The 21,821-nt window shown below is 39.4% G+C and overlaps 1 protein-coding gene across 1 annotated transcript in view; it reads right to left on the bottom strand.

Moving 5' to 3' along the window:
• Positions 1–21,821, bottom strand: part of LOC124169521 (katanin p60 ATPase-containing subunit A1-like) — a 97,296-nt gene that overhangs the window by 13,202 nt on the left and 62,273 nt on the right. Inside the window, exons 2-4 of the mRNA XM_046548153.1 lie at positions 3,263–3,522; positions 1,128–1,299; positions 34–219 (exon numbers count right to left, since the gene is read on the bottom strand). Of these exons, the coding sequence (XP_046404109.1) occupies positions 34–219; positions 1,128–1,299; positions 3,263–3,522 (618 nt within the window). The remainder of the gene's footprint in view (positions 1–33; positions 220–1,127; positions 1,300–3,262; positions 3,523–21,821) is intronic.

Raw genomic sequence — 21,821 nt, 5'->3', positions numbered from 1 at the left:
CTACCGGATGCGGCCCCCCCCCCTCCGTTCCGCTCCTCCTTCTCCTCCTCCCCCGCCACATCTGCTGAGCCTCCGAGCTTCTTGATGGCCGTCGGAGCACGGTGCAGCGTGGACCTGCCTTGCGCGCCATTTGATCCGTTCTTGCTCAAGGAGGTTTTTGGGAGTCGTTCGACAGATCGAGACTTGCGACTTCCTGCCATGCTGGGGTGAGAATGCGACCTGAGACAGCGAATCAACATCTAAAGCTCTACCATTAAAACAATTGAAATTTTACGTGTGGAAAAGTGCTTGCCAAATCAAACGTATGGTGGAGCCTCTCCCTAGAAGAATACATACATGCATGAATGAGAAATGTCTAAAGTCAGAGGTGCTTTGAGAACAACACTTTTTGTAGAAGGCAAAACTATCTTTACGGCATGAACAGGTTTCACTTTAATTAACAACATGCAGTAAATGCAGCACTCAATGTTCATCATCAATGCAGAGGCAAACGATGAACTTGCTAACAGAAACTAAACACATCAATATCAGGAGAGGATTGAGCTGTGATTGCAAATTTTCCATCAATTCTATTCATAAATATTCAATTTTTTTGGGTGATCCCTTAACATTTTATTTGCTTAAAAGTGTAACATCATTTCTTTCACCAATAAATAAGACAATTGTTCTTTCATTTTGATCAAAATATAAAATTCATTTATTGTTATTGATGAGCACTCAAAAAATTAAGTTTCTGGATTCAATTCTTAGATTTTATGCTTCTAAACTGGGGTAAGAAGCACAATGTTTACCATGCTAGAAATAATAGTGGTCAAAGCATGCAAATATTGTGTGACGAAAGCACAAAAAAATTTGAAGTCCATTGACTCATGGCAAAAATTAACACACACTCTAGAAATACAAAAGGGGGAGTGCAGAGAGGGAGAGTAATTAATATTTGAGCCACTCTGAGCATACTCCTCCCATTGATAGGTGAATGGCTGTAAAACTTTGTTTTCAATTCATAAATTTCACAGCCACTAAAACTTGTACTTCATACTGTGCAGTAGAAAGACATACAGCTCAAATTTCCCCCTTTATGTCAGGTGAACTGGTGGTAACTTTTGCAAAATTTATTCCGCACATACCTAGAGCGCGGGTTGAGCGAAGGCAGGGCAGGCTGTATTTCTGGGTCTCTTTTCCGTAATGAAGCTATCCACTTTTCTGACGTTGAGCTTTGGATATTTGTGCTAGTATTATTTTGATTGTTATTGGTTTGAACTTGCTTGTTGGCTACCTCCTCCCAATTCGTTTGGCCAACTTCACTTCGAGAAAGGACAACAATGACAAATGACGTGAGAGTTCTAGTAATGTGGCACATACAACACCATAATTATCATGAATTAGTGATTAAGTGAAAAGGCAGGAACCAACTCTAAAATATTTTAATCTTTCCATTAGAATGTCACACTCTTATGAGGTGGAGGCTACATTATTTTCAAAAACAAAGCATGAGTCATTACTATTATTATTGTTATTATTATTATTATTATTACAAGTGTAAGGGGATTCCCATGAATTAAATAAGCACACTTCATTTGGTAGGCTGCCACTCATCCAACATATTTCCAACATTTTAAACCAATGTCTGAATGTCAGGAAAAAATTCCCAAAATGTCCAACATTTAGAGATATTATGCTCTTTTAGAGGAAATTTGGTTCACAGGAAGATTCATGCTAAATAATAGTAAACCTCTTCCAATGGGCACAGCAAGAATTATGACTGTGGTATTTTGTGGGCACATGCTGGATAAGACTAACAATGAGTTGGAAAAAATTACACCAGTGAGGAATAGATCTGAATGTGGAGTACCTCAATCTTGGAACATGGGCAGAAGCAAAATTCACATTCATTTCATCGGGAAAAAAATCCCTTGAACAAGGAATATAATCACAGACCTTTGGCTTTCCCAAAATAATTTTTTTAATCATGGAAATCCCTCATTGGATCAGGTGCTTACCCAGCGTACCAACATCAAGAAGTTTTCTTGGGTTGTCCACTGGGTCAGGGATTCCATTTTGGCTGACGTTTCTATCCTTAGCTTGAGGATCTTTTTAAAAGCATTTTGATTTTCATCCCTTTTGGATTTGTCCGTCTGATAGAGGTGCTCTCATGGGTCAAGTGATTTACCATGGGTAAGAAGGAAGTATGTCAGGGAAGCCTCCTGATTGCTGACATTTTTCCGCCTATTTTCCAATCTCCTCTTCTTAACCTTTTCCCATTCTAAAGACGTAAATACACGTGTGGACGTTTCTTGACCCGGGAGACGAAAGCGGTATATTTCCGTCTGAGATTTTCGTGACCAAGAGAACGAAAGCCGTATATATACGTTTTCTAGCCCTCCCCCTTATATGACGGTCGCAGGCATACGACGTCTTTGTTTCCGGACCCAACACTGCAGGGTTTAGGCTTTACCCTCAGAATCCGGGAGCAGGTACCCTGACCCCTCCTCTTTTATTACCCCTCTTAGCAGTAAGGGACAGGGGTCATACAATTGTTTATCCAGTCAGTTTTCCAAATAAATATTTGTTCATTTCTCAAGAAAAATAAACTAAGAATTGAATTATTTGTCTTTTGAACAGTATTTGCAATTTTTAAACGAAATTCTACGACAAATATTAACTTATATATCTCGAGTTCTGTATAAAAATTGACATGGAAATTGTTGCTGAATTAAATGCGTTAATATTGACCTTAGAACTTCGTTTAAAATTTGACAATGCTCAGAAAAAAATGAGGAATTCAATTCAAAGTCTGCAATTTACGTGTAAGCAACAATTATCCATGTATACATATAAGCAATACATAAGTTGACTGCGAACCAATGCCGCAGGTATGGTGGTAAACCTGGAAAGGAGGGAGTGCACCAACTACTCTCGGAGTCCGAGATAATGCTGAGTCTCAGTGGGGGGGGTCGAAAAGGTTCCGCGAGCCCCTTCTTAACGAATGTCCTCCAAAAATGCTCCGTACCATGAGAAAGAAGAGTCTCTTGGGGCTCAGTACAGCAGTCAGGCTAAGACGAAAACTCCCCCGTCTCGAAAGGGTTAATGTTACCCAAATAGATGCCCTGTTAAAATGTCACCCAAATAGATGCCCTGATGCAGTGGACAACCAAGGAAAACTTCTTGAAGCAATCCCCCATTGTTTTGAACACAGTTCTTTCTATCTGACAAGTTTATTGGGGTAGGGTCAGAGGTATTAGTTGTGGCTGAAGCTGCATACCTTGGTGGTTAGCCTTGACGGGTGCATTTGTCGACTGTTTCTCGCTGCTGCCCTTGTGTGCCCGACTGCTCTTGTGGTAGTAGTGGTGGTGGTGATGGCCCTTGGTATTACTGCTCGCCTGTCGACTTGGCGATGGCCTGCGATGAGTGGCCGTGATCTTGGTGAAGGCAAACGGAGACGCAAATGAGTCAATGATGAGCGAGTCCATCATCCTGGCCATCTGGTGGAACTGCGGGTGAGGCGCAGCGGCGGCCACGGGGCTGTGCAAAAGAAGAGGAGAGTTGAAGCCTCATTCACGACACGTTAACAAGATGTAATGATGCAGCTGATAACTCAAAAAGAGTATCTGTTGGTTCAAAATAAATTAAAATGGCATAACTAGACTACATTAGGATCATTATAACAGATGAGTAGTGAAGTATTTAGGATAGCCATTAGCGGTAAAAAGCTCCAATTTCTCTGGAAAGTGAATGACAGAATGGAATAATGTGTTGTTTAGCATGAGAGATTAAAAATACTTTGAGCCCTCTAAAATTCATGCATGGCTTGGGTTGTGATTTTAGGAATATACCATTAATTGGTATAGTTCTTAATGCTTAAACCCTCCTTTAAAACAACTCAATAGCTGGAGAATGAGGACACAGATTGAAAAATTGATAAACGGAAATAACTTCATTTTAGTTAATATATCATAATCGGCAAATAAAAACTGTTGAACGAGCCAATCAGAAGACATTGAGAGTGTAGAATAAATAGTACAATTGGGGAAATACCCGAGGACATTATATCCCCAAGATGGTGACTGCACACAAATGATAGAACTGGTTTGAGAGGATGAATAGATGAGGAAAGGAAAAATTGAATAACTACATAATCAAACTGTAATTACATATTCAAAAAGTGCACCTATTGCATCACAACGATTTAAAGTGGGGTAAGAACTTGCCTTATGACAGGACAATTCAATCAGACACATCATGATGCGTGATGGTCATATGAAAATAACCATTGAAGGACAGGTGGAAGGGAGGAATGGCAGAGGAAGGCCATGAATGAAATACATACATATATGCAACAGTAGATGAAGGATGTAAATCAGAGAAATTAGTATGTAAGTCGTCTCCAAAGATTATCCGATTGGAAGATTGAGTGGAGAGCTACGTCAAAACAATCTTAGGATCATCGTCTACTGATGATGACATACCATTTGCCACTCTTATAGTCTGTTCACTTCCAAAAACTCAGTAAAAGTGAAATCCCTTACTTCCCAGCCCTACCACCAGAATTAGCGTGAGTATACCTCCTTCCTGATTGACCTGTTTTGGTTATGGATCACATGTGTAAAACTTATGCAAACTTTAAAGAGGCTGTATGTTTTTGCTGAATGACAATCAAATTTTCCAATTTTGACCTTGTAACCATTACGCAAGTCCATCCCCAAAATCAAACGCATTGAGCACATAGAACTAGTATATCTAGAATTTTCACAGCAGTAAGGTTTCAGGAACACACGAGCATTTTGAAGAATACACAGTTTCAACTTTCTTCCATTGCCACAAATTTCTTGCGTAAAGTCAGCCATGGAATCCTTTGATGAAGTAATGATACATAATAATAGCTAAAGAAGGACAATAATACTCAAGACCTATGAAGTAAGCAATAAAAATCACTAGAATACCGAACAACATGCATGGATACTCTCTCCATAGCTTGTGGAGGACGGTTCTTCAAGAAAGGTTAAAAACGTAAGCTGCAAGTCCATCTTTGCCTCCTGTCTACGGGGAATCGCTTCGATTGACAACCAGAGTAACTTTCATCTAAAGCAAGGACTTATTTGAATAGTAAAACATATAGACTAGTCTCCCAATGCCATGAGAGTGAAAAGCTCTTCATTTGCTTTTCACAGAGAAATAAATATATTTGAAATTAACAATGATAGTATAAATATATAATCTGTCATAGCATAAAATAATATATTGAATGAATAATTGATATGAATCGTTTGTATATTCTGTGGCGTTAACCATTTATAAGTAGTTCATTGCAGTTCATTTTGTCGTTGTTGTTTCCTGTGCTGCTGTGTTTTCGGACAGCTTGAAAAGAAACAGTGATTATTTTACATAATTTCTTTTGGTTCTTTCGGACCAATTTACACATGCATCGTACACCCTGTCATGAAAATGTCTCACGGCGAGATTTTGCAAAGAAAATGGCTATGAATTGTAGAAAATCACGAGACTTTGAATAGAATGTGCACCTCCTTTTCTGAAACAGCACTGGTAGTATGGAAAAATAAAAGCGTGATTAAGGGAATGTAGAAATTTAGCGCTATATTTATATCAAGGAAAAAAAACGCTTTTTATAATTAATGGAGTCGAAAACAAAAGCCAAACATCGCAATTCATTTGAAGAATTCAGTAGATGGAGGGGAAAGAGAAGTAACGAAGAAGAAAAAAATCTAATTCATTCAGCCTTTCTCTCGTACATTTGAAATAATGAAGACTTGAAAGTTGCAACCGGCTTTTCACGAGTCGGTGACATCATTAGAGTTCCGGTTTATAAAATTCTTCAGCGAGAACCTTCCATTGAAGGACTGAATTGCTCACAAGAGTATGAAAAACATCCAAACACGAGAGGCCCATCCATGGAAGAAGGAGTTGCCAAGAAGTGGTGACCCTCAGCAGGAATGCTTGACGTCATCAACTTATCTTCGAAAAGGATGAAGCCGCTGGTTTTTATTAGAAATAGGTCGAGGAGTAGGTGACGGATCAAGAAACGGGAAAATACCCGTCTCTTTATTATTCAAGCTCAATCAAAATCGACAGATTAGAAATAATTGATGAACGATCCCATTCAGTGCTTAATTTTTATTAAAACAAACATATAATAAATTAAAAAAGAGGGCTACTTTATTATTCATTAAAATATTTTCATATTGCTTTCTTAGAATATTACTCAACATAAATGTCGTCATATGTAAATAAAATACCTACATCATCCCTGAGAATTTACCACCATGCATGCCACACCTGAGTTGAACGAAGCCTAACTCTGAGGATGATAAGCACATTAAACTGTTCTGGACAGGATCGGAGGTGAATAAATATTAAGAAGCATGATCATTCATCGAGTAAAACGGCCTTAAAAAACATGCTTCATTTTCATTCGCATGATCATGCATATGATGGAGAACTCTCCGAATTTGCCATTTTACACGATGAAGGAGAAGGATTTGGTTCTTTCCCGGCGAATGCTGTTGATGAAATCTTCTCGGGAAATCAGCCGGGTGATGATGGCCGCGCGAAGGACATTCACGCGCATGATCATTCGAGTGACCTTGTGCAATTCTTTGTTTAGGAACTCGCACAAACGTATCAATGGGGAACATGCATGAAATTTGTTAATCATGCTGGTAAGTCTTACTGAATAGACAATTTTCTCACGAGTCCAAATATATGTACCAAAACTCTCCTTGTACCCCACAAACGTCATTAAACGCTAACTAAAAATGCTCGAATATCGCTCTAAGTCACGTGACATGAAACGCATTCTGACGTCATCGGACGGTACACCATACAATTCGCTGAGAGAGTGGAGCGGTGGAGCCTTATATGCAAGATATCCAAGTAAAAATAGCAATTATTTTCGCCAAATTTGCGTTTGAGCCCCTGAATAGACCGATTTTCTATGTACTTCCTCAGTCTGCCGTGTGTCAGTGTGCCGTGACGTCACGCTCCGATGGCGTCGTGTTTTCAAGCAGCCGATGAAGTTTAATTTTTAAAGACTCATAGCTCAGCTAAAAAACATTATTCATCCGCCAGACTTGGGGTGAGTAAATTTCAGTAAGGGACCTTCTTATTATAGTACTTTTAAAAAATTATGCATGTTCCCCATTGTTGCGATAATTTTACGTTCTAAGTTGAAGCAGCATTTGAACTTTTATAAAGAGAGAGGAATATAAACGATTTTAATTTCTCACGGTGAATTATATTGATGATTTTTTCTCGGGTTTTCGACCAGGTTAACTCATATAATAATATATATTATATGAGAGGAATATATTTTTACATTCCCCAGGTACTGTTAATATATCACTTCTGTCTTTAAAATTCAGTGTTCAGAGGGCTTGCGCTCATGTTTTCTCAATATTGAAGCAAGCTTACGTAAAATATTATTTAATTATTGCCCGAAGAATCATTCAGGTGAAGTCTCGTCGGAATTTAAACCGGATTAAATCAGTATATACCACCCTGCACTATCGCTCGGATGACTTATCTATCGTCACCAGGGCGAGTGAACAAGTTTGAATTAATTAAAACCGTTGAGATGTATCCATAAACAGTCACAATCAGGTTCCTCCTCATTGGCTGGGAAGATCTTGGAAATTTAAATAAAGAAGAAGAAGTTATATCGTATTTTATTTCCTTCAAAATGGAATTCCATGAATCGCTTTGTTTATAACTTATGCCAAACTACTGTCCTTCAGAAGAATTTTCAGCAATGGTGCAATAAATAGCATATCTTAGTCTAATATCCTGAACATGTTCTCCTATTCTGTTTTTTATGGTTCTCCCGTTTTGCCGAAAAAGGTGCGGTTATAAGTTTTACATGTGAACTAGTCAACTCCCTCAGTTTGTAGTTTTTCCCGGCCTTTCATGCTTGAACTAAGGAAATCTTTTGTTTTAAGCACCATCACTTAAGCAGGGTTTACAACAATGTACTATGAAAGTTACTTATTGCCGAAGTTATCACCCATGCGGAATCACCCCCGTATTATCAGATGAAGAGATTATAGCAAGGCATAGTAAACGCTCGTCCGCGGTCATCATGAATGCAGAGGCGTATGAAAGGGGGAGGGCTGGAGGCCCGGACCCGCCCACCTCGGAATGTGGTAAATTTTTAGTACACCAGCTCAGTTGCGGAAGTATAAAAATGTTGTTTTATGTTTCTATACAGGGGCGCCGACTTATAAAAAATATTGGGGGGGCCCATATCCGAGGTCTTGCCCCGGGAAGAGGTTAAATTCAAAGTGTGTTGCAGCACCGAATCACTATCATGATTCACACCACCTGATTTAGTTAACCTGCTTAACCTTATAATAATTTGTTTTAACACATTGTTGAATTTATTTTAAAAGGTAACTATTGTCAAACATGGGAAATAAAAATTACCAATATATTTTTGTGATTTCACAAAGCATAGTATAACCTAATTATTTTCTTGAAATATTGAGGGGGCTCCGCCCCCCCAAACGAATCTTTGAGGGGGCTCGGGCCCCCTCAGGCCCCATGGAGTCGGCGCCACTGTTTCTATAGTTTCAGTTTTCAACTTAAAAGTAAGAATTTGTTTACTGGATTAATTTTGTTTATAGTGAGTCTATGGTAGGTGTGCTGTTAAATGGGCCATAATCATAGGCGGATCTAGGGGCACGGGTTCCCCCCCCCCCCCCCCAGACCATTGAAAAATATAGAAGATTTTAATAAAGTCCCATTATCATTGCGTTCGTTTTGCATTACGAGGTATCCTTGTTCCCCCCCCACCCTCCAGAACAAAATCCTGGATACGGCCTTGCTTGTGCCACCCCAGAAAGAAATCCTGGATCCGCCCCTGGCCATAATATGAAAATTAAAACTAATAGTATGAGTGGCACGTTATTGCGTTCTATTTTTAAAAAATTCTGGTTCGTGTTGACGGTTTTTGATTATTCAGCCTTGATGAAGTTTAAAAGATAAAACGAAACGTTGCGGCGAGGCAAGTTTGTTGACCAAAACCTTAACAACTACGAAGGAGGATACATTTTCAGAGTTAAGCTGTCCATGGCTCACCGGTTACTGATATCGACGTACTCATTATCCATCGAATAGTTCTATTGCACATACTGAATTTTTTAATTTCACATTTATTTGTATATGAAATATCATGAGGTGTGTCCTCGTCTAAACTTAATTTTCTCAACCTCACATTGTTGTTGCCTTCCCCCCTGAAGAAATAATCCACTTCTGGTTATGATTCCATATGTATTCGTACAAGACAAGGATGACCAGAGTAAATTGCGCCATTAGGGTGAGAAGGAAGTGCTGAGAAAATCCCAGCGTCAACGTTAGCCTGTCCTTTATGAGGCTTTTTTATGAGGCGCCAATGAGATGACGGCTTAACTCCCGACGGACGGAGTGTTGCGCTTCAAGTGTCCACCACACAACACTCAAGTGGGGACGGGGCATTCTCCAAAAATTCTGTGCTGCCACCGGGATTTGAATCTGGGCCTAAGGGGTTCGAAGCCGAAACTCGTAGCCAACTACACCAACCTGATGCCCAGAGTGAATCAAGCGAGTAAAGCAAAAGCGCTGTAGGAACGTCCTCATACGTTGCGCGAACGTTTGCTCAACGATGCGAATTTCGAGACGTTGTCGCAACGCTTTGGCAGCGAATAGGGTCTGCAAGGATGAGTCAAGGGAGGAATGAAAGAGGGAGGAGACAGAAGCCCCCCCCCCTGCGTGGTAAGCAAGAAGAGCTCAACGCCACTGAGCTAATTGCACACCTGTCGACTGTCCTTTGAATCCGAGAAGTCTTTGAAGATGCTATCGCCACGCGATACATACTTATACGTGCAACCTCTGGAACTGCAGACATATACATACATTAACTAGTGCCTCGAAGAAATTGATACGGGCGCAAATAAACGCGCGAATTCCGAAATAATAAAAAAGCGCTATCGCATAGGTTTCTGCATTCATCAATCCGAAACAACACATGCGTCGAAATAGAAGCCTTAAAAAAAGAAGCCAATGACCTAACCGTTATATTTCCAGGACACGAATATTTGATCCAATCAATTGAATCGATAAACAGATATGACAGATACCTTTAAACACGCTTTAAAATATGGATGGATGCGCAACAATGAAAATCTAAAAATACAAGCGCGCTACAGCCATAGATATCCTATCAATACATGCAAATAATTGACTAATAAAATCAAATCTGATATTGTACATGAATGAAAAAGATATGGAACTGAAGTTAACGACTAGATACATACAACATCCAACAGTGGTATTTCACACACGCAGTAAAATTTGCGTCATTGGCAACATTTACAAAACTTTAACATGATTCAGTATTTGCGATAATGTAACTTGCAATATTAAATTTAGAATAATGTAGTATAATATTCATATTTACTAAAAAAATATTTCTGCAAAACATTAAATGGATAACAGTCCATTGCAAGCTCCATGCATCCAATATTTTCCTACCCATTTAACAGAATAAATCTTGAAGGAACGCAAAACATACGCTTTTATCAGATTTTTTATGGTATCAGTACTCTCAGCGGAGAAGAAATCTGGTGACCAAGAGGTAAAGTGTGTGAATTCAATTGGATGATCACTCACCGGAAGAAAGGGTCATTGAAGAATTCGTTGATAATAGCATTAAACGATGCCATTGTCACGAATGTATTCGCAAATGCTGGAACCCGTGTACACTGAAACACTTTTACAACACGTCCGACACTGATGGGAGGGTCACTTTGGCACCTGACGAGAATCGCAAAGCTCTCGAGTGAGGCAGCCGACCAACCAACGGCCGAAACAGAGCGACTGTGGCGGCGCCAGGCGGCGGCAGGAGCAACTCGAGCGACAATTGTGACGCGTACGCAATCAATAAACAAACGCGGTTTCTTTCGTCAAGCTGGCTCCGCACGACCACAAAGCCGCTTCATTTTGTCTCAGCGTATTGCGATGATTGACACATGAAATTTAAGATCGCTCTGTTGAGAGTAACCATATACAAACCCTTAGAGAGTTCAGACATTTGGTGGTGATTGAATGAAAGTAAGATCGCCAGGACTCTGGTGGTATCGGCGCAGACGCATTCAGAACGAGACGAGATTTATGGCATAGACAAATTTCCATGCGGATTGGATAAAACACTCGGGTTCCCAACCGGGTCAGATTTGGTTCGCAAGAGGTTTTGACGCGGGAAAAATCCACCAATCAGGTGGATTGGTGGATTTTTCCCGCGGATCCTTCTGGTGGAGCAAAATCTGACCCGGTTGGAAACCCCAAAGTGTTTCAACCAACTTACTCACTCGGTAATCCTTAAGTTTTTCGATGAGGAGTCGGGCATTCTCTTTAAAACGACGACTCATCTAGTTAGCGCAATGCTCCGTCTATAGAGAAGAGACAGCCATATTCTAAGTACGGAACCACATGTCCATGGTCTTCTAATACACTAGGAGATTGTTAAATGAAAATTTCTCCATGTTCATCCAATACATTTATCGGAGCCTATGCTCGATTCAACTTAGGGGGAATCAAGGATTTTTTTCTCTTGGTCACAAGGGTATGACAGGCAAACGATCTCCTCATACTTGAGATTAAATACAAGATAAAACAATTAATGTACGAAGTATTCACTTTATTTTCATATGAAAGTTATTAATGTGAAATTAAATGATTGAGGCTCCGTAATACACAGAACAAAGCAAACGTAATGATAACAACATAAAAAGTTTTGTCTATTTTTTAAGCGTCAGGGAGGATCAGGAAGCTGGACGTTTACGGAAATTCCATCGAAGATACTTCACTGCGTCAACAAAACGTCACCAATAGCAAATGAAGTGACTAATTGTTGTCGTATAGACACCATGGAAATACGCTATTGTGTAAAATAGCACCATTGTTGGAAACAAAATCTCCTCTAAAAATTTATACCACGGCACGCAGCCAGTAAAGACTTAACTCCGGGGAAAATGGTCCAGATATTCTCATTTGAGATTCTTCCATCATGAGTTTGGGGAAATGGTTACATGAAGTAAAAAAAAGATATCTAAATACCTTTTACCGAAGAAGTTACTAGTCAACATCTAAAACTCGAATGCTTGTGCCCTATTAATATTCAGCCAGTTTTAGGGAACTTTTAAAATATTCAAAATGCGGTCATACTTAAGTTTTTTAAACTAATTAAGTTAAACTTAGAAGTGACCAAACGTATTTTGCTCTTGGCGGTATTCACACAAAATTATTTTTGAAGGTATTTTCAAAGTGTAAAAATGAGCTGATTTCAAAGCGAATTGATTGAAGGATACTTTTATCACACTTTACTATTCCACATAACATCAGAATACCAGGTCACTACAGAAGACATACCCTAATTTTCAATTCACATCGATTTGAATGGTATAGGTATTTAAATTTGTTGAAAGGAAATTGTCGATTGAATAGCATAGGCCCAGAAGGCATTCTAACAAAAGAAGAATCTGCGTAAAGATGAGAATATCAGCATGGGGTTAATTAAACAAGTCTCTTTGTGTTACATACATAGAGCATATTTCTCTAAGGGGGGTGAGACATGGGCGCTGATGACAGCAGAGTGAAGAGTGGAAGCATTCGAAATGTGGTACATCCGGAGAATGATGAAGATTAAATGGATCGAACGAGTAAGTGATGAGGAAGTGCTAATAAGAGTAGGAGATAAATAGAAGCCTCCTAAAAACCTTAAGCAGAAGACAAGGGATAACTTAGCTGCCCACATTACGAGACATGATGGCCTGATGAAAACAATCGTGGAAGGACAGGAGGAAGGGAAGAAGGGCAAGGGACGGCCCCGAATGAGTTACATATGACTGATTAAAGGATGTAAAAGAGAATAAATACGAAAGAAAGTATCAGCAAATAGGAAAGTGCATTGGAGAGATGTGTTAAACCAATCTGACGATTCTTGACTTATACAATTATAATCTGAATTTGAATAAAATTATAGCATAGTAATTACTAGCACGTAATTAGAAGGAGAAAAATCTGAAATGAGATATTGCGACACTTTGAATTTAATTTCAAGCTGTGGGCTGTAGGTAGGCGTCCATAAGCAGTCGCATATCATGCATACCGTGGCCACGAGTCAGGAATTTGTGGTCATCAACCCCGCCCAGCTCCATACACTTCACAATGAAATTTTCATGAGTTTTTCAGAGAGTTTAGAGCGCGAGAAATGAGTTCTACGATCAATTCCACAACTAAGGAACAAAATTTTCATTTATTGAACTCAATTCCCATTCAATTACTACTTTTTGTGCATTAATTTGCGTTTTTGACATAAACAGTTAGTGCTACCTGAAATTGATTGTGCTCGAGTGAAAATATTTCGCAATTTCTTCTTTTCCTCCCCCATTCTCTTGTTTTAATTTCCAGTGAATAGACACGATAATTTGAACAAGAGTAAAATATCAGCGATAGCTCCATACCCAAGTAAAGCCAAGGAATTGCGCATTTGGCCATCTTGAGGGTGACGTCTAAAATTGCACTCCACGGGATATCGCGCAACTTTGATTTTTTGTCAGTTCATGAAATTCGGAAGAGATTGGTAGTCGGGGGATAAATTACTTGGATGCCATAAGACAATTTTCCACCTTAAAACTAAACATCCGTCATTCCAATTTTGGGAATCATCCCTTTTGAAATAAAACATGGGAGTCGGCCATATTTGTAAGGCCTGATAGTGGCTTCAGCGTGACGGTTCATAACGACTAGCATTCATTTTTTTTAGTTCAGTGAAATCGCACAACAGTCGATTTGATTGGAAAAAAACAGTCGATAAAGCACAATAAGAGCATGTTTTTACATTCGAGTTGCGAGTGAAAACTACTTCATCTACTTAAAAGGGAATCCTTGTTGACACCTTCACTTAAAGGATAATGTACTCACTATATAAAGGCTCTCAAAAACACTTTCAAATTTTGAATGACATGTATTTATATATTTAAAACTACTTCAGAAGATACCAACTTATGAACGCGTTAACTTTGTTTGAACTTACTAACGCGTATAATATCTTGAAAATTAAATGGGTAACCGGAAAATTCCATTCCACAGAGGAGAAATAAGTTCCATTGACTGGGATTCGAACCCGTATCTCTCGATTTTTAGTGGAATTCTACGAACCGACGAAATCCTCTCCGGTCACTAAATGTTCATCCCAATGGCTATGTTATTCATATTATTTTTCGATTCCGCTCTCCAAACATCAGAGCGCTCTCTTTCCTACCGAATTCCCTCGAGATCACTGAATTGATATACATACACAAATTATGTTATAATATTATTGATAATCCATAATTGGTCGAATTATTTCCATCCACTAGGAATACTAAATTATTCTACATAAAATAATGCAGCAGAAATTTAACTTTCAATTCCCCAATAACTAGGTTCCTTCGATCATATAATTCTGTGATTACAAATGTTGACAGTCATAGCGATACTCTTGCTGTTTTTAAGAAGACGAGTGCTAAACTATTAATGAAATAATATCCCGATCACAACCGCACATGTACAACAGAAGATGCACAATGTATCATGTAATAACCTTTAGTATGTACATATGAATAAATCTAATTTAATGTATGTACAACTTTAATTTTAATAACCTACTCTTGATATATTTTCATTGATATTGTTCTTATGATTTTATTTTTTTTCCAAATGGGCTTATTCCATGAATAAATATGATAATTATTACCATTATTATTAATTCACGGTTTTCTCTTGCCCAAACTCTCTTCCTTTGTTTGATCTTGATGTTTTCTATTCATAATGATCTACCCTATTTTATTAGTCTATCAGTAAACCAATGTAAAGACCTACATGCTGTTTTCGATGGTTGGATATACATTAGGGCGGATCGGAAAAATCGATTTTTTTCAAATCCATCTGGCCCAATGAAAAAAAGTTGTGGGACCGATCAAAAATAAGGCCTGAAAAATTTGAGACCTGTAGGTGAACCCCTGACCCTCGCTCAAATGCAATTTAGGGGGGGAAGGTCGAAATTCGTAAAATATAGTATTTTATGGTCATTTCCTATAGATTTTGCCGAGTTACTGCCCTTCTAGGGCAAATATTTTGTGCATTTTGACGTATCTGTCACCGTTTAGCCACAAAATGCCTAATTTGAGTCCGCGCCCGCGAAGAAAATATTCCAACGCCCACGCAGCGTCGCGGATACAAGAGCCGCAAGCCGATCCCCTCCCCTCCCCGCTCGCTTCTACCCCTCCCACGCCTCCAATACAGCAAAATTCATCCCGCGTATGCTGTTAGGAGGTCATTTATCTTTGATAATATAAATCGGAAGATGGTAGAAGGTAATGAAGGAAGCTTAGTGAGACGACTTGTCCCTTATTAGGCGCCTCGTCGGGGTTAAAAAAATCGATGTTACCAAATTTTAGAGAAGTGATGAAATATTTTTAGATCCGAGAACGCAGGAAAGGAGCCTACGGTCCATAAAAAGGCCTCTCGAGTGGCTATGAAGGTTTGCCAACTTCGGATATGCGCTCCAATTTCGGCTTTGTCCGACAGATGTGATTAAATGGATTTTGGGCGAAAGCCGCTCGCGTCCCCTCCCCGCAAGCTTCTCCCACGCGCCAAATGCACCAAAATTCACACCAAGTGCGTCTTACTTCGTTAGTGTAAATATTTAATGTTTCAGTATCGTCTGCGGTGGAACAATCTCGAGAGAATTTTTCAATTACCTGCTTTCCAATCTGTATTTCTTATGTCAGTGTCATTCCTCGTCTTTCGATGTTGTCAACAAAGTTTTGGTGAATTTCTTCACGGATCTCTCGTCCGTATCTATAATAAAAAGAAATATTTAACTTCAAATTTGAAAGTTCATCAATAGATTTTTGAAAATCCACAGCACTAAGGTCAGATGTAGCCGGAGGTACTGTGGTCTCTCTCCAATATGTCATCAGCGAGTAGTCCTTTAAGTTGATATTAAAATCCAGCTCTTTAAAAAATCTCGGATCGGCCGCCAAACGCATTCTTGCAACAACGCAAAATTCGGTCATTAGATTGCCCTCCCAATGTTTATACCGCAAATCTAAGTCAACTTAGTGCAATTAGCAAATAGACCTCTGTAAGGGATGAAATATGATTTGATGCTTTCCCGGCGAATGATGTGGGTAAACTCTTCTCGGGATTCAACGAAATTTATCCCTGATAATGAGCCCCAAGTCGGAGCTTGAAACGTTTGCCATTATGGAAAAATTAACCCGGTGGGAATCCCGAGAAGAGTTTACTCACATAGCAAGGGATGTTGGAATTATGCTTGTAGCATAGGGATGATGCCTCCTTTTTTGGGCGGTATTCACCATTGCATTCAAATCCTTTTTATTTTTGTGTATCTAATTTTCACTCGGAAAGGAATCGAGGATCGCAGATTTTATAACTTTTGCTAATCCTCCGACGGGGGAGGCAAACCCAAAAGTGGGACCCTGGTTCTTCAACTAACATCACACATTCCCCTCTAAACTTGGATTGATAAGTACTCTTGCCTTTTTTGTCAGACAAAAGTATAGTCTTCCACTTCATAAAAATGTAGCCGTTTGATGACACCCTTTCATACCTCTCTTTTCGTATTCACAATAATAAGCATCTTTTTCTGTCTACGTAAGTAATTCTTGCAAACTACCTTGGATGTTTCTTACGAAGTTATGATTTTTGCGTCAACTAAAGTTGCGGGGACGATCATTGGTTTCTTGGTTCTTGCATATACCTCTATCACACTTGGCAGACGCATTTTCCACGCAGAAGTTCCAGTTTGAGTTTAGTCCTGAATTTTTATTTGATGAGGAACGTAGAGATAAAAATCGGGTAATTTCTCTTCAGTTTAATTTTCTTCGGATGAATTGATGAAGAAAATTTTTGATACTTTTTTCCCACACAAGAATTGACGATGTCGACTCAACGCTCTCCGACGATTCTCTTTTTTTCCTAAGTTGTCGAGTTTCTTTAAGACTCAATCCAGCAGCCATCATCTTTAGTTTCATCCGCTGGTCTCTCAACATACTTCTTCATTGGGGGGAACATTATACTCCTTCTTGCACTTACACGCAAATATATCGCATAATTTCAAATGTTATTTCAAAAGTGCTTCAGGTTTGTACTTAAGCAATAACCCTACTTTTGGCCTGTTCGCATTTTCCGTAAGTTTTAGTACTTCCTGTTGTACCACTAAATCCATTTAGTGACACACATAATGGAAGGGAAGCGTCACCATAGTTCGCACACCTTTATAGCCACCCGAGAGGCCTTTTTATGGACCTTAGGCTCCTTTCCTGCGTTCTCGGATCTAAAAATATTTCATCACTTCTCTAAAATTTGGTAACATCGATTTTTTTAACCCCGACGAGGCGCCTAATAAGGGACAAGTCGTCTCACTAAGCTTCCTTCATTACCTTCTACCATCTTCCGATTTATATTATCAAAGATAAATGACCTCCTAGCAGCATACGCGGGATGAATTTTGCTGTATTGGAGGCGTGGGAGGGGTAGAAGCGAGCGGGGAGGGGAGGGGATCGGCTTGCGGCTCTTGTATCCGCGACGCTGCGTGGGCGTTGGAATATTTTCTTCGCGGGCGCGGACTCAAATTAGGCATTTTGTGGCTAAACGGTGACAGATACGTCAAAATGCACAAAATATTTGCCCTAGAAGGGCAGTAACTCGGCAAAATCTATAGGAAATGACCATAAAATACTATATTTTACGAATTTCGACCTTCCCCCCCTAAATTGCATTTGAGCGAGGGTCAGGGGTTCACCTACAGGTCTCAAATTTTTCAGGCCTTATTTTTGATCGGTCCCACAACTTTTTTTCATTGGGCCAGATGGATTTGAAAAAAATCGATTTTTCCGATCCGCCCTAATATACATTGATTAGTTAAGATTTTCACATGATTACGTAATTCATTCATATTATTATTATTCATATTATTATTATTCTCTCCCTGAGGATCTAAAACAGAAGGGCTCCATCCATGCATTTAAAAATAAATTATAATTGGATTTACTCCATGGAGAGCGAAAATAAACTCCTACGAAAAATATAGCCTACATATTCCGTGTGTAGTCAAATTTCAATCCTTGTTTACGCGTCATTTCTTTGTTATATGTGTATCAAACAACTTTATTGTTATTACTTGATATTTTCATGAACTATGTGCTTTGATGAGCCAATTATTGTAAATTGTGTTTTTGCTCCAAGGGTTTACCCAGAGCATGAATAAATATCTATTCTAGTCTAATTCAAGTTAGCTACATAATGAAACTACGTAGCCGATTTCATTCTCGAGCAGTGCTGGAGAAAGCACTCGATACAGCAAGAAGTAGATGTGCTGTCGCATTTATACATTTTTCCTTTGACCACAGAGCCTCCTAGAGGTCGCTTTATTTACGGCCACGAGTGGCTTGACCACTCATATGAGCCGGGTAAACAATACACCACTTGTACGTTGCGCTTGCTTGCGTCCATCGTTACTGCATTGCATATTACGCCGGAATCGAGTACCTTGGACGCGTTGAGTTGCACTCGAGAAAGAGTCGCTCATTTCCCGAACATCAACTCGACCCGAATCCGAGGCATTAACAAACGCTGCTGCTCTCAGACTGATTTCCCAGGAGATAAGAAAAACATTCGCGTCCTTGACAACGGAGTGTCTCCAATTACTGGGGCAAAAAATAGAAAGAAATCCGATATTTTGAAGGACTAGCGCAAAATGTCAGAGGGACTTTGCGTCATTTTGTACGCCGAGTTGTCGTTAAATCGAAAAATCTTTTTTAAAGATAGATAAATTTATCGGATGATAGAAAACCATGGTACGACATAAAGTTTTAATTAAAAAAACCTCACAGAAATTTCAGATTTTTGAAGGGCTAGCATGAAATGCCGTATGGGTTTAATGCGTCATTTCACGCGCAGAGCTCTCATTAAATTCGAGAAATCCTATTTTAAAAAATCTATAAACTTGAATGAAACTCAATTAAAAATCATTTATTGACACAATAACTGGAACAGAGGTCTATTCGTTATTTTTTATAGCGCCGCAACGATTTTTTGCGTAACGTAAGTGATTTAAGGACATTCTCAAATTCTCGAACCACAAATAACATAATGGGTTAGATTATGAAGGACTGGCGTAAAATGCTATAGGGCATTCATACGTCATTCTATACGCAGAGCTTTCGTTTAAATCGAGTAATCTTTTGTAAAAAAAAACATAGAATTACCAGATTCTTCCTAAAAAGTATATATAATATGACACAAAAACTCGAACAAGGCTCTATTTTTGAAAACATGATTATCAGGAGTGCGTTGGTTATGATTTCATCATTGAAATTCGAGCGATGGACGAAGTTGAAAAGAAAAATTTTAGAGAATAGCACAGGCGAAGAGAACACAAAGAAGAATCTACACACAGCTGTGGAAATAAACACAGCAATAAGGAAAATAATTATTATATACTACATCTGGAGTATGTTTCTATGCGGGAGCAGGATAAGAACGTTGACAGCAGCAGAAAAGTAAAGAGTGGAAGCTTTCGAAATGCCACCGAAGGATGATGAGGATCAAATAGATAGACCAGGTAGGCCATGAGGAAGTCCTTAGGAGACAAGGGAGAAATGAAAAACTCTTGGAAAACCCCAATTAAAGACGAGAAAACTCAATCGGATAAAAGATAGCCACGACGGTCCGATGAAGACAATCGCGGTAGGACAAGCGGGCGGGAAGAAAGGCAAAGAAAGTCAGATATAGTGAGTTCTATAAAACAAGCTACTAGGGATGTAAAAAAAGAAGAAATACGAAAATATGGAAAGAATAGCAGGCAGGGGAGCGGAGTAGGGAGCTTCGTCAGACCAATCTCTGCATTGATGACTCACGACGATGATCACCGCGAAACACGTTTTGACTGTCAAAAGGCTGAATCACACGATAATTTTATCCGTAATTTCCCAGTGATCACTATCGCGATCACTATAGTGATCACTCGCAAATGATCGTCGCCGGCAACTGTTTTTCGCGATCACTCTAATGATGAGGATTCCCATTACTATCTTTCATCACTCGTCCGGTCGCTTTTTCCGTCACTAAAATCCCTTATCAGCCAATCAGAACGCATTCCCGTACGGAGCGATTGCAGCGCAACGTTTGACAATCGTGGGAACGATATAGATAAACAAACACGCTAACTATATATTTTCGTGATGCGGGTCCCATGACAACGAGCTGTGATATCGGAAATGATGCGAAAAGCGACCGTGGGGAAAGAGGGACAGTGTGATTCAGAAAAGTGATCAGTGATCACTTTTCTGAATCACACTGTCCCTCTTTCCCTGATCACTCGAGCGATCACTTAAATTCCCGTCGCGAAAAGCGATCGCTTTAGTGATCATATTTCGCGACGAAAGAAAATGATCGTGTGATTCAGGCTTAAGTTGAATGTGCTAATGCAAAAAGTTTAAATACGAGCCAGTTTAATTCATAACATCACAATATATTCCCAAAAGACTTACGACACGATATAAAGGATTTAAAAGAGAGGAAATATGCAGATATGGATTGGTTACCTGACAAGAGAGGGAAATGGAGACATATGCGTCAAATCAGTGGCGGATACATATGGGGGGCGCGGGCCCCCACTTTGCGGGGCCACCCGTATTGCCAAATATAGCAGAACCACAATTGTAACTTTTTTACATCAAAAGATGGCATTGTCTTGAATATGTGTATAACCACTTTAATTAAAAATTTCTGAAGCTCTGCAAGTGACTTGATTATTTTTTATTACGATAAAAGTGAAGGTAACTCAATATATCTTTTTCGCCCCCCCCCCCTTGAGTTTTCTCTGTATCCACTACTGCGTCAAATCAATCTCTGAATTGCCCACCGTTAAGTGGTAGCGTTACGAACTAGAGTTAACCAACGCACGTTAGGGCGTTGGTTAAGTACTACTGCGGTAAGGACCTTGGTTTTGACCGAGACTGTAAACACGGGGCATGGAACGAGGAATCGCAACCCATCGTATTCCGTTGATCTCAATTGTCACAATAAAAAGACACCAATTAATAGCATTTAAACTAACATTGATTCCAAATTTCCGTAAATGTGGCAGGCGCAATTTAACTCTAAACTTTATAAGTTTACAGTTCAAAGTAGAAAGTTGACGTAGCGATGCATTTTTTTCACGATTTCAATGTTTAGCGCATTTTCACTTTGATCTCTAAACGATGGAATGCTGATATCCCCTCACAGAGAAAAGCAAAAAAAAACGCAGTATTTTTACGCGGAATAAGAGAAATTATCGTATGGGGTGGGTATACTCCGATCCTAATTCGAGCGATCCGAGCTTCACTGAGAAATTAGCTATAATTAAGGTTGTTAACCGAAATTTACATTCATGACGACGTGATCTATCAAATGCATAGCTTTTCAATGCTATTCGACGAGAGTACAAATACTCTAGGGCAAAAAATTAGAATGAATGGATGGCTCCACACTCACCACACTTCGAATATTTTTTTAAAACTTTATTTAAGTGATCCCAAGTCGTCACATAAATCTAGCTTCTAAGGGAGGGTTTGGGACCTCTTCTTTATAGCAGTTCCCTTACTCGAGTCTTCACAGTACAGCGCCACAGGTTCACAGCGGAGACGCGGCGAGACGATACGTTCCTGGTTGTCCTAGACGCGTCGGCGATGCCGTCAAATGGGGCCCTCGGCAGAGTTCGA

The sequence above is a fragment of the Ischnura elegans genome, chromosome 12 (genome assembly GCF_921293095.1).
Source record: "Ischnura elegans chromosome 12, ioIscEleg1.1, whole genome shotgun sequence".
NCBI lineage: Eukaryota > Metazoa > Arthropoda > Insecta > Odonata > Coenagrionidae > Ischnura > Ischnura elegans.
Note: the sequence above shows the minus strand (reverse complement) of the source record. Positions and strands in the feature narration are given on the sequence as shown.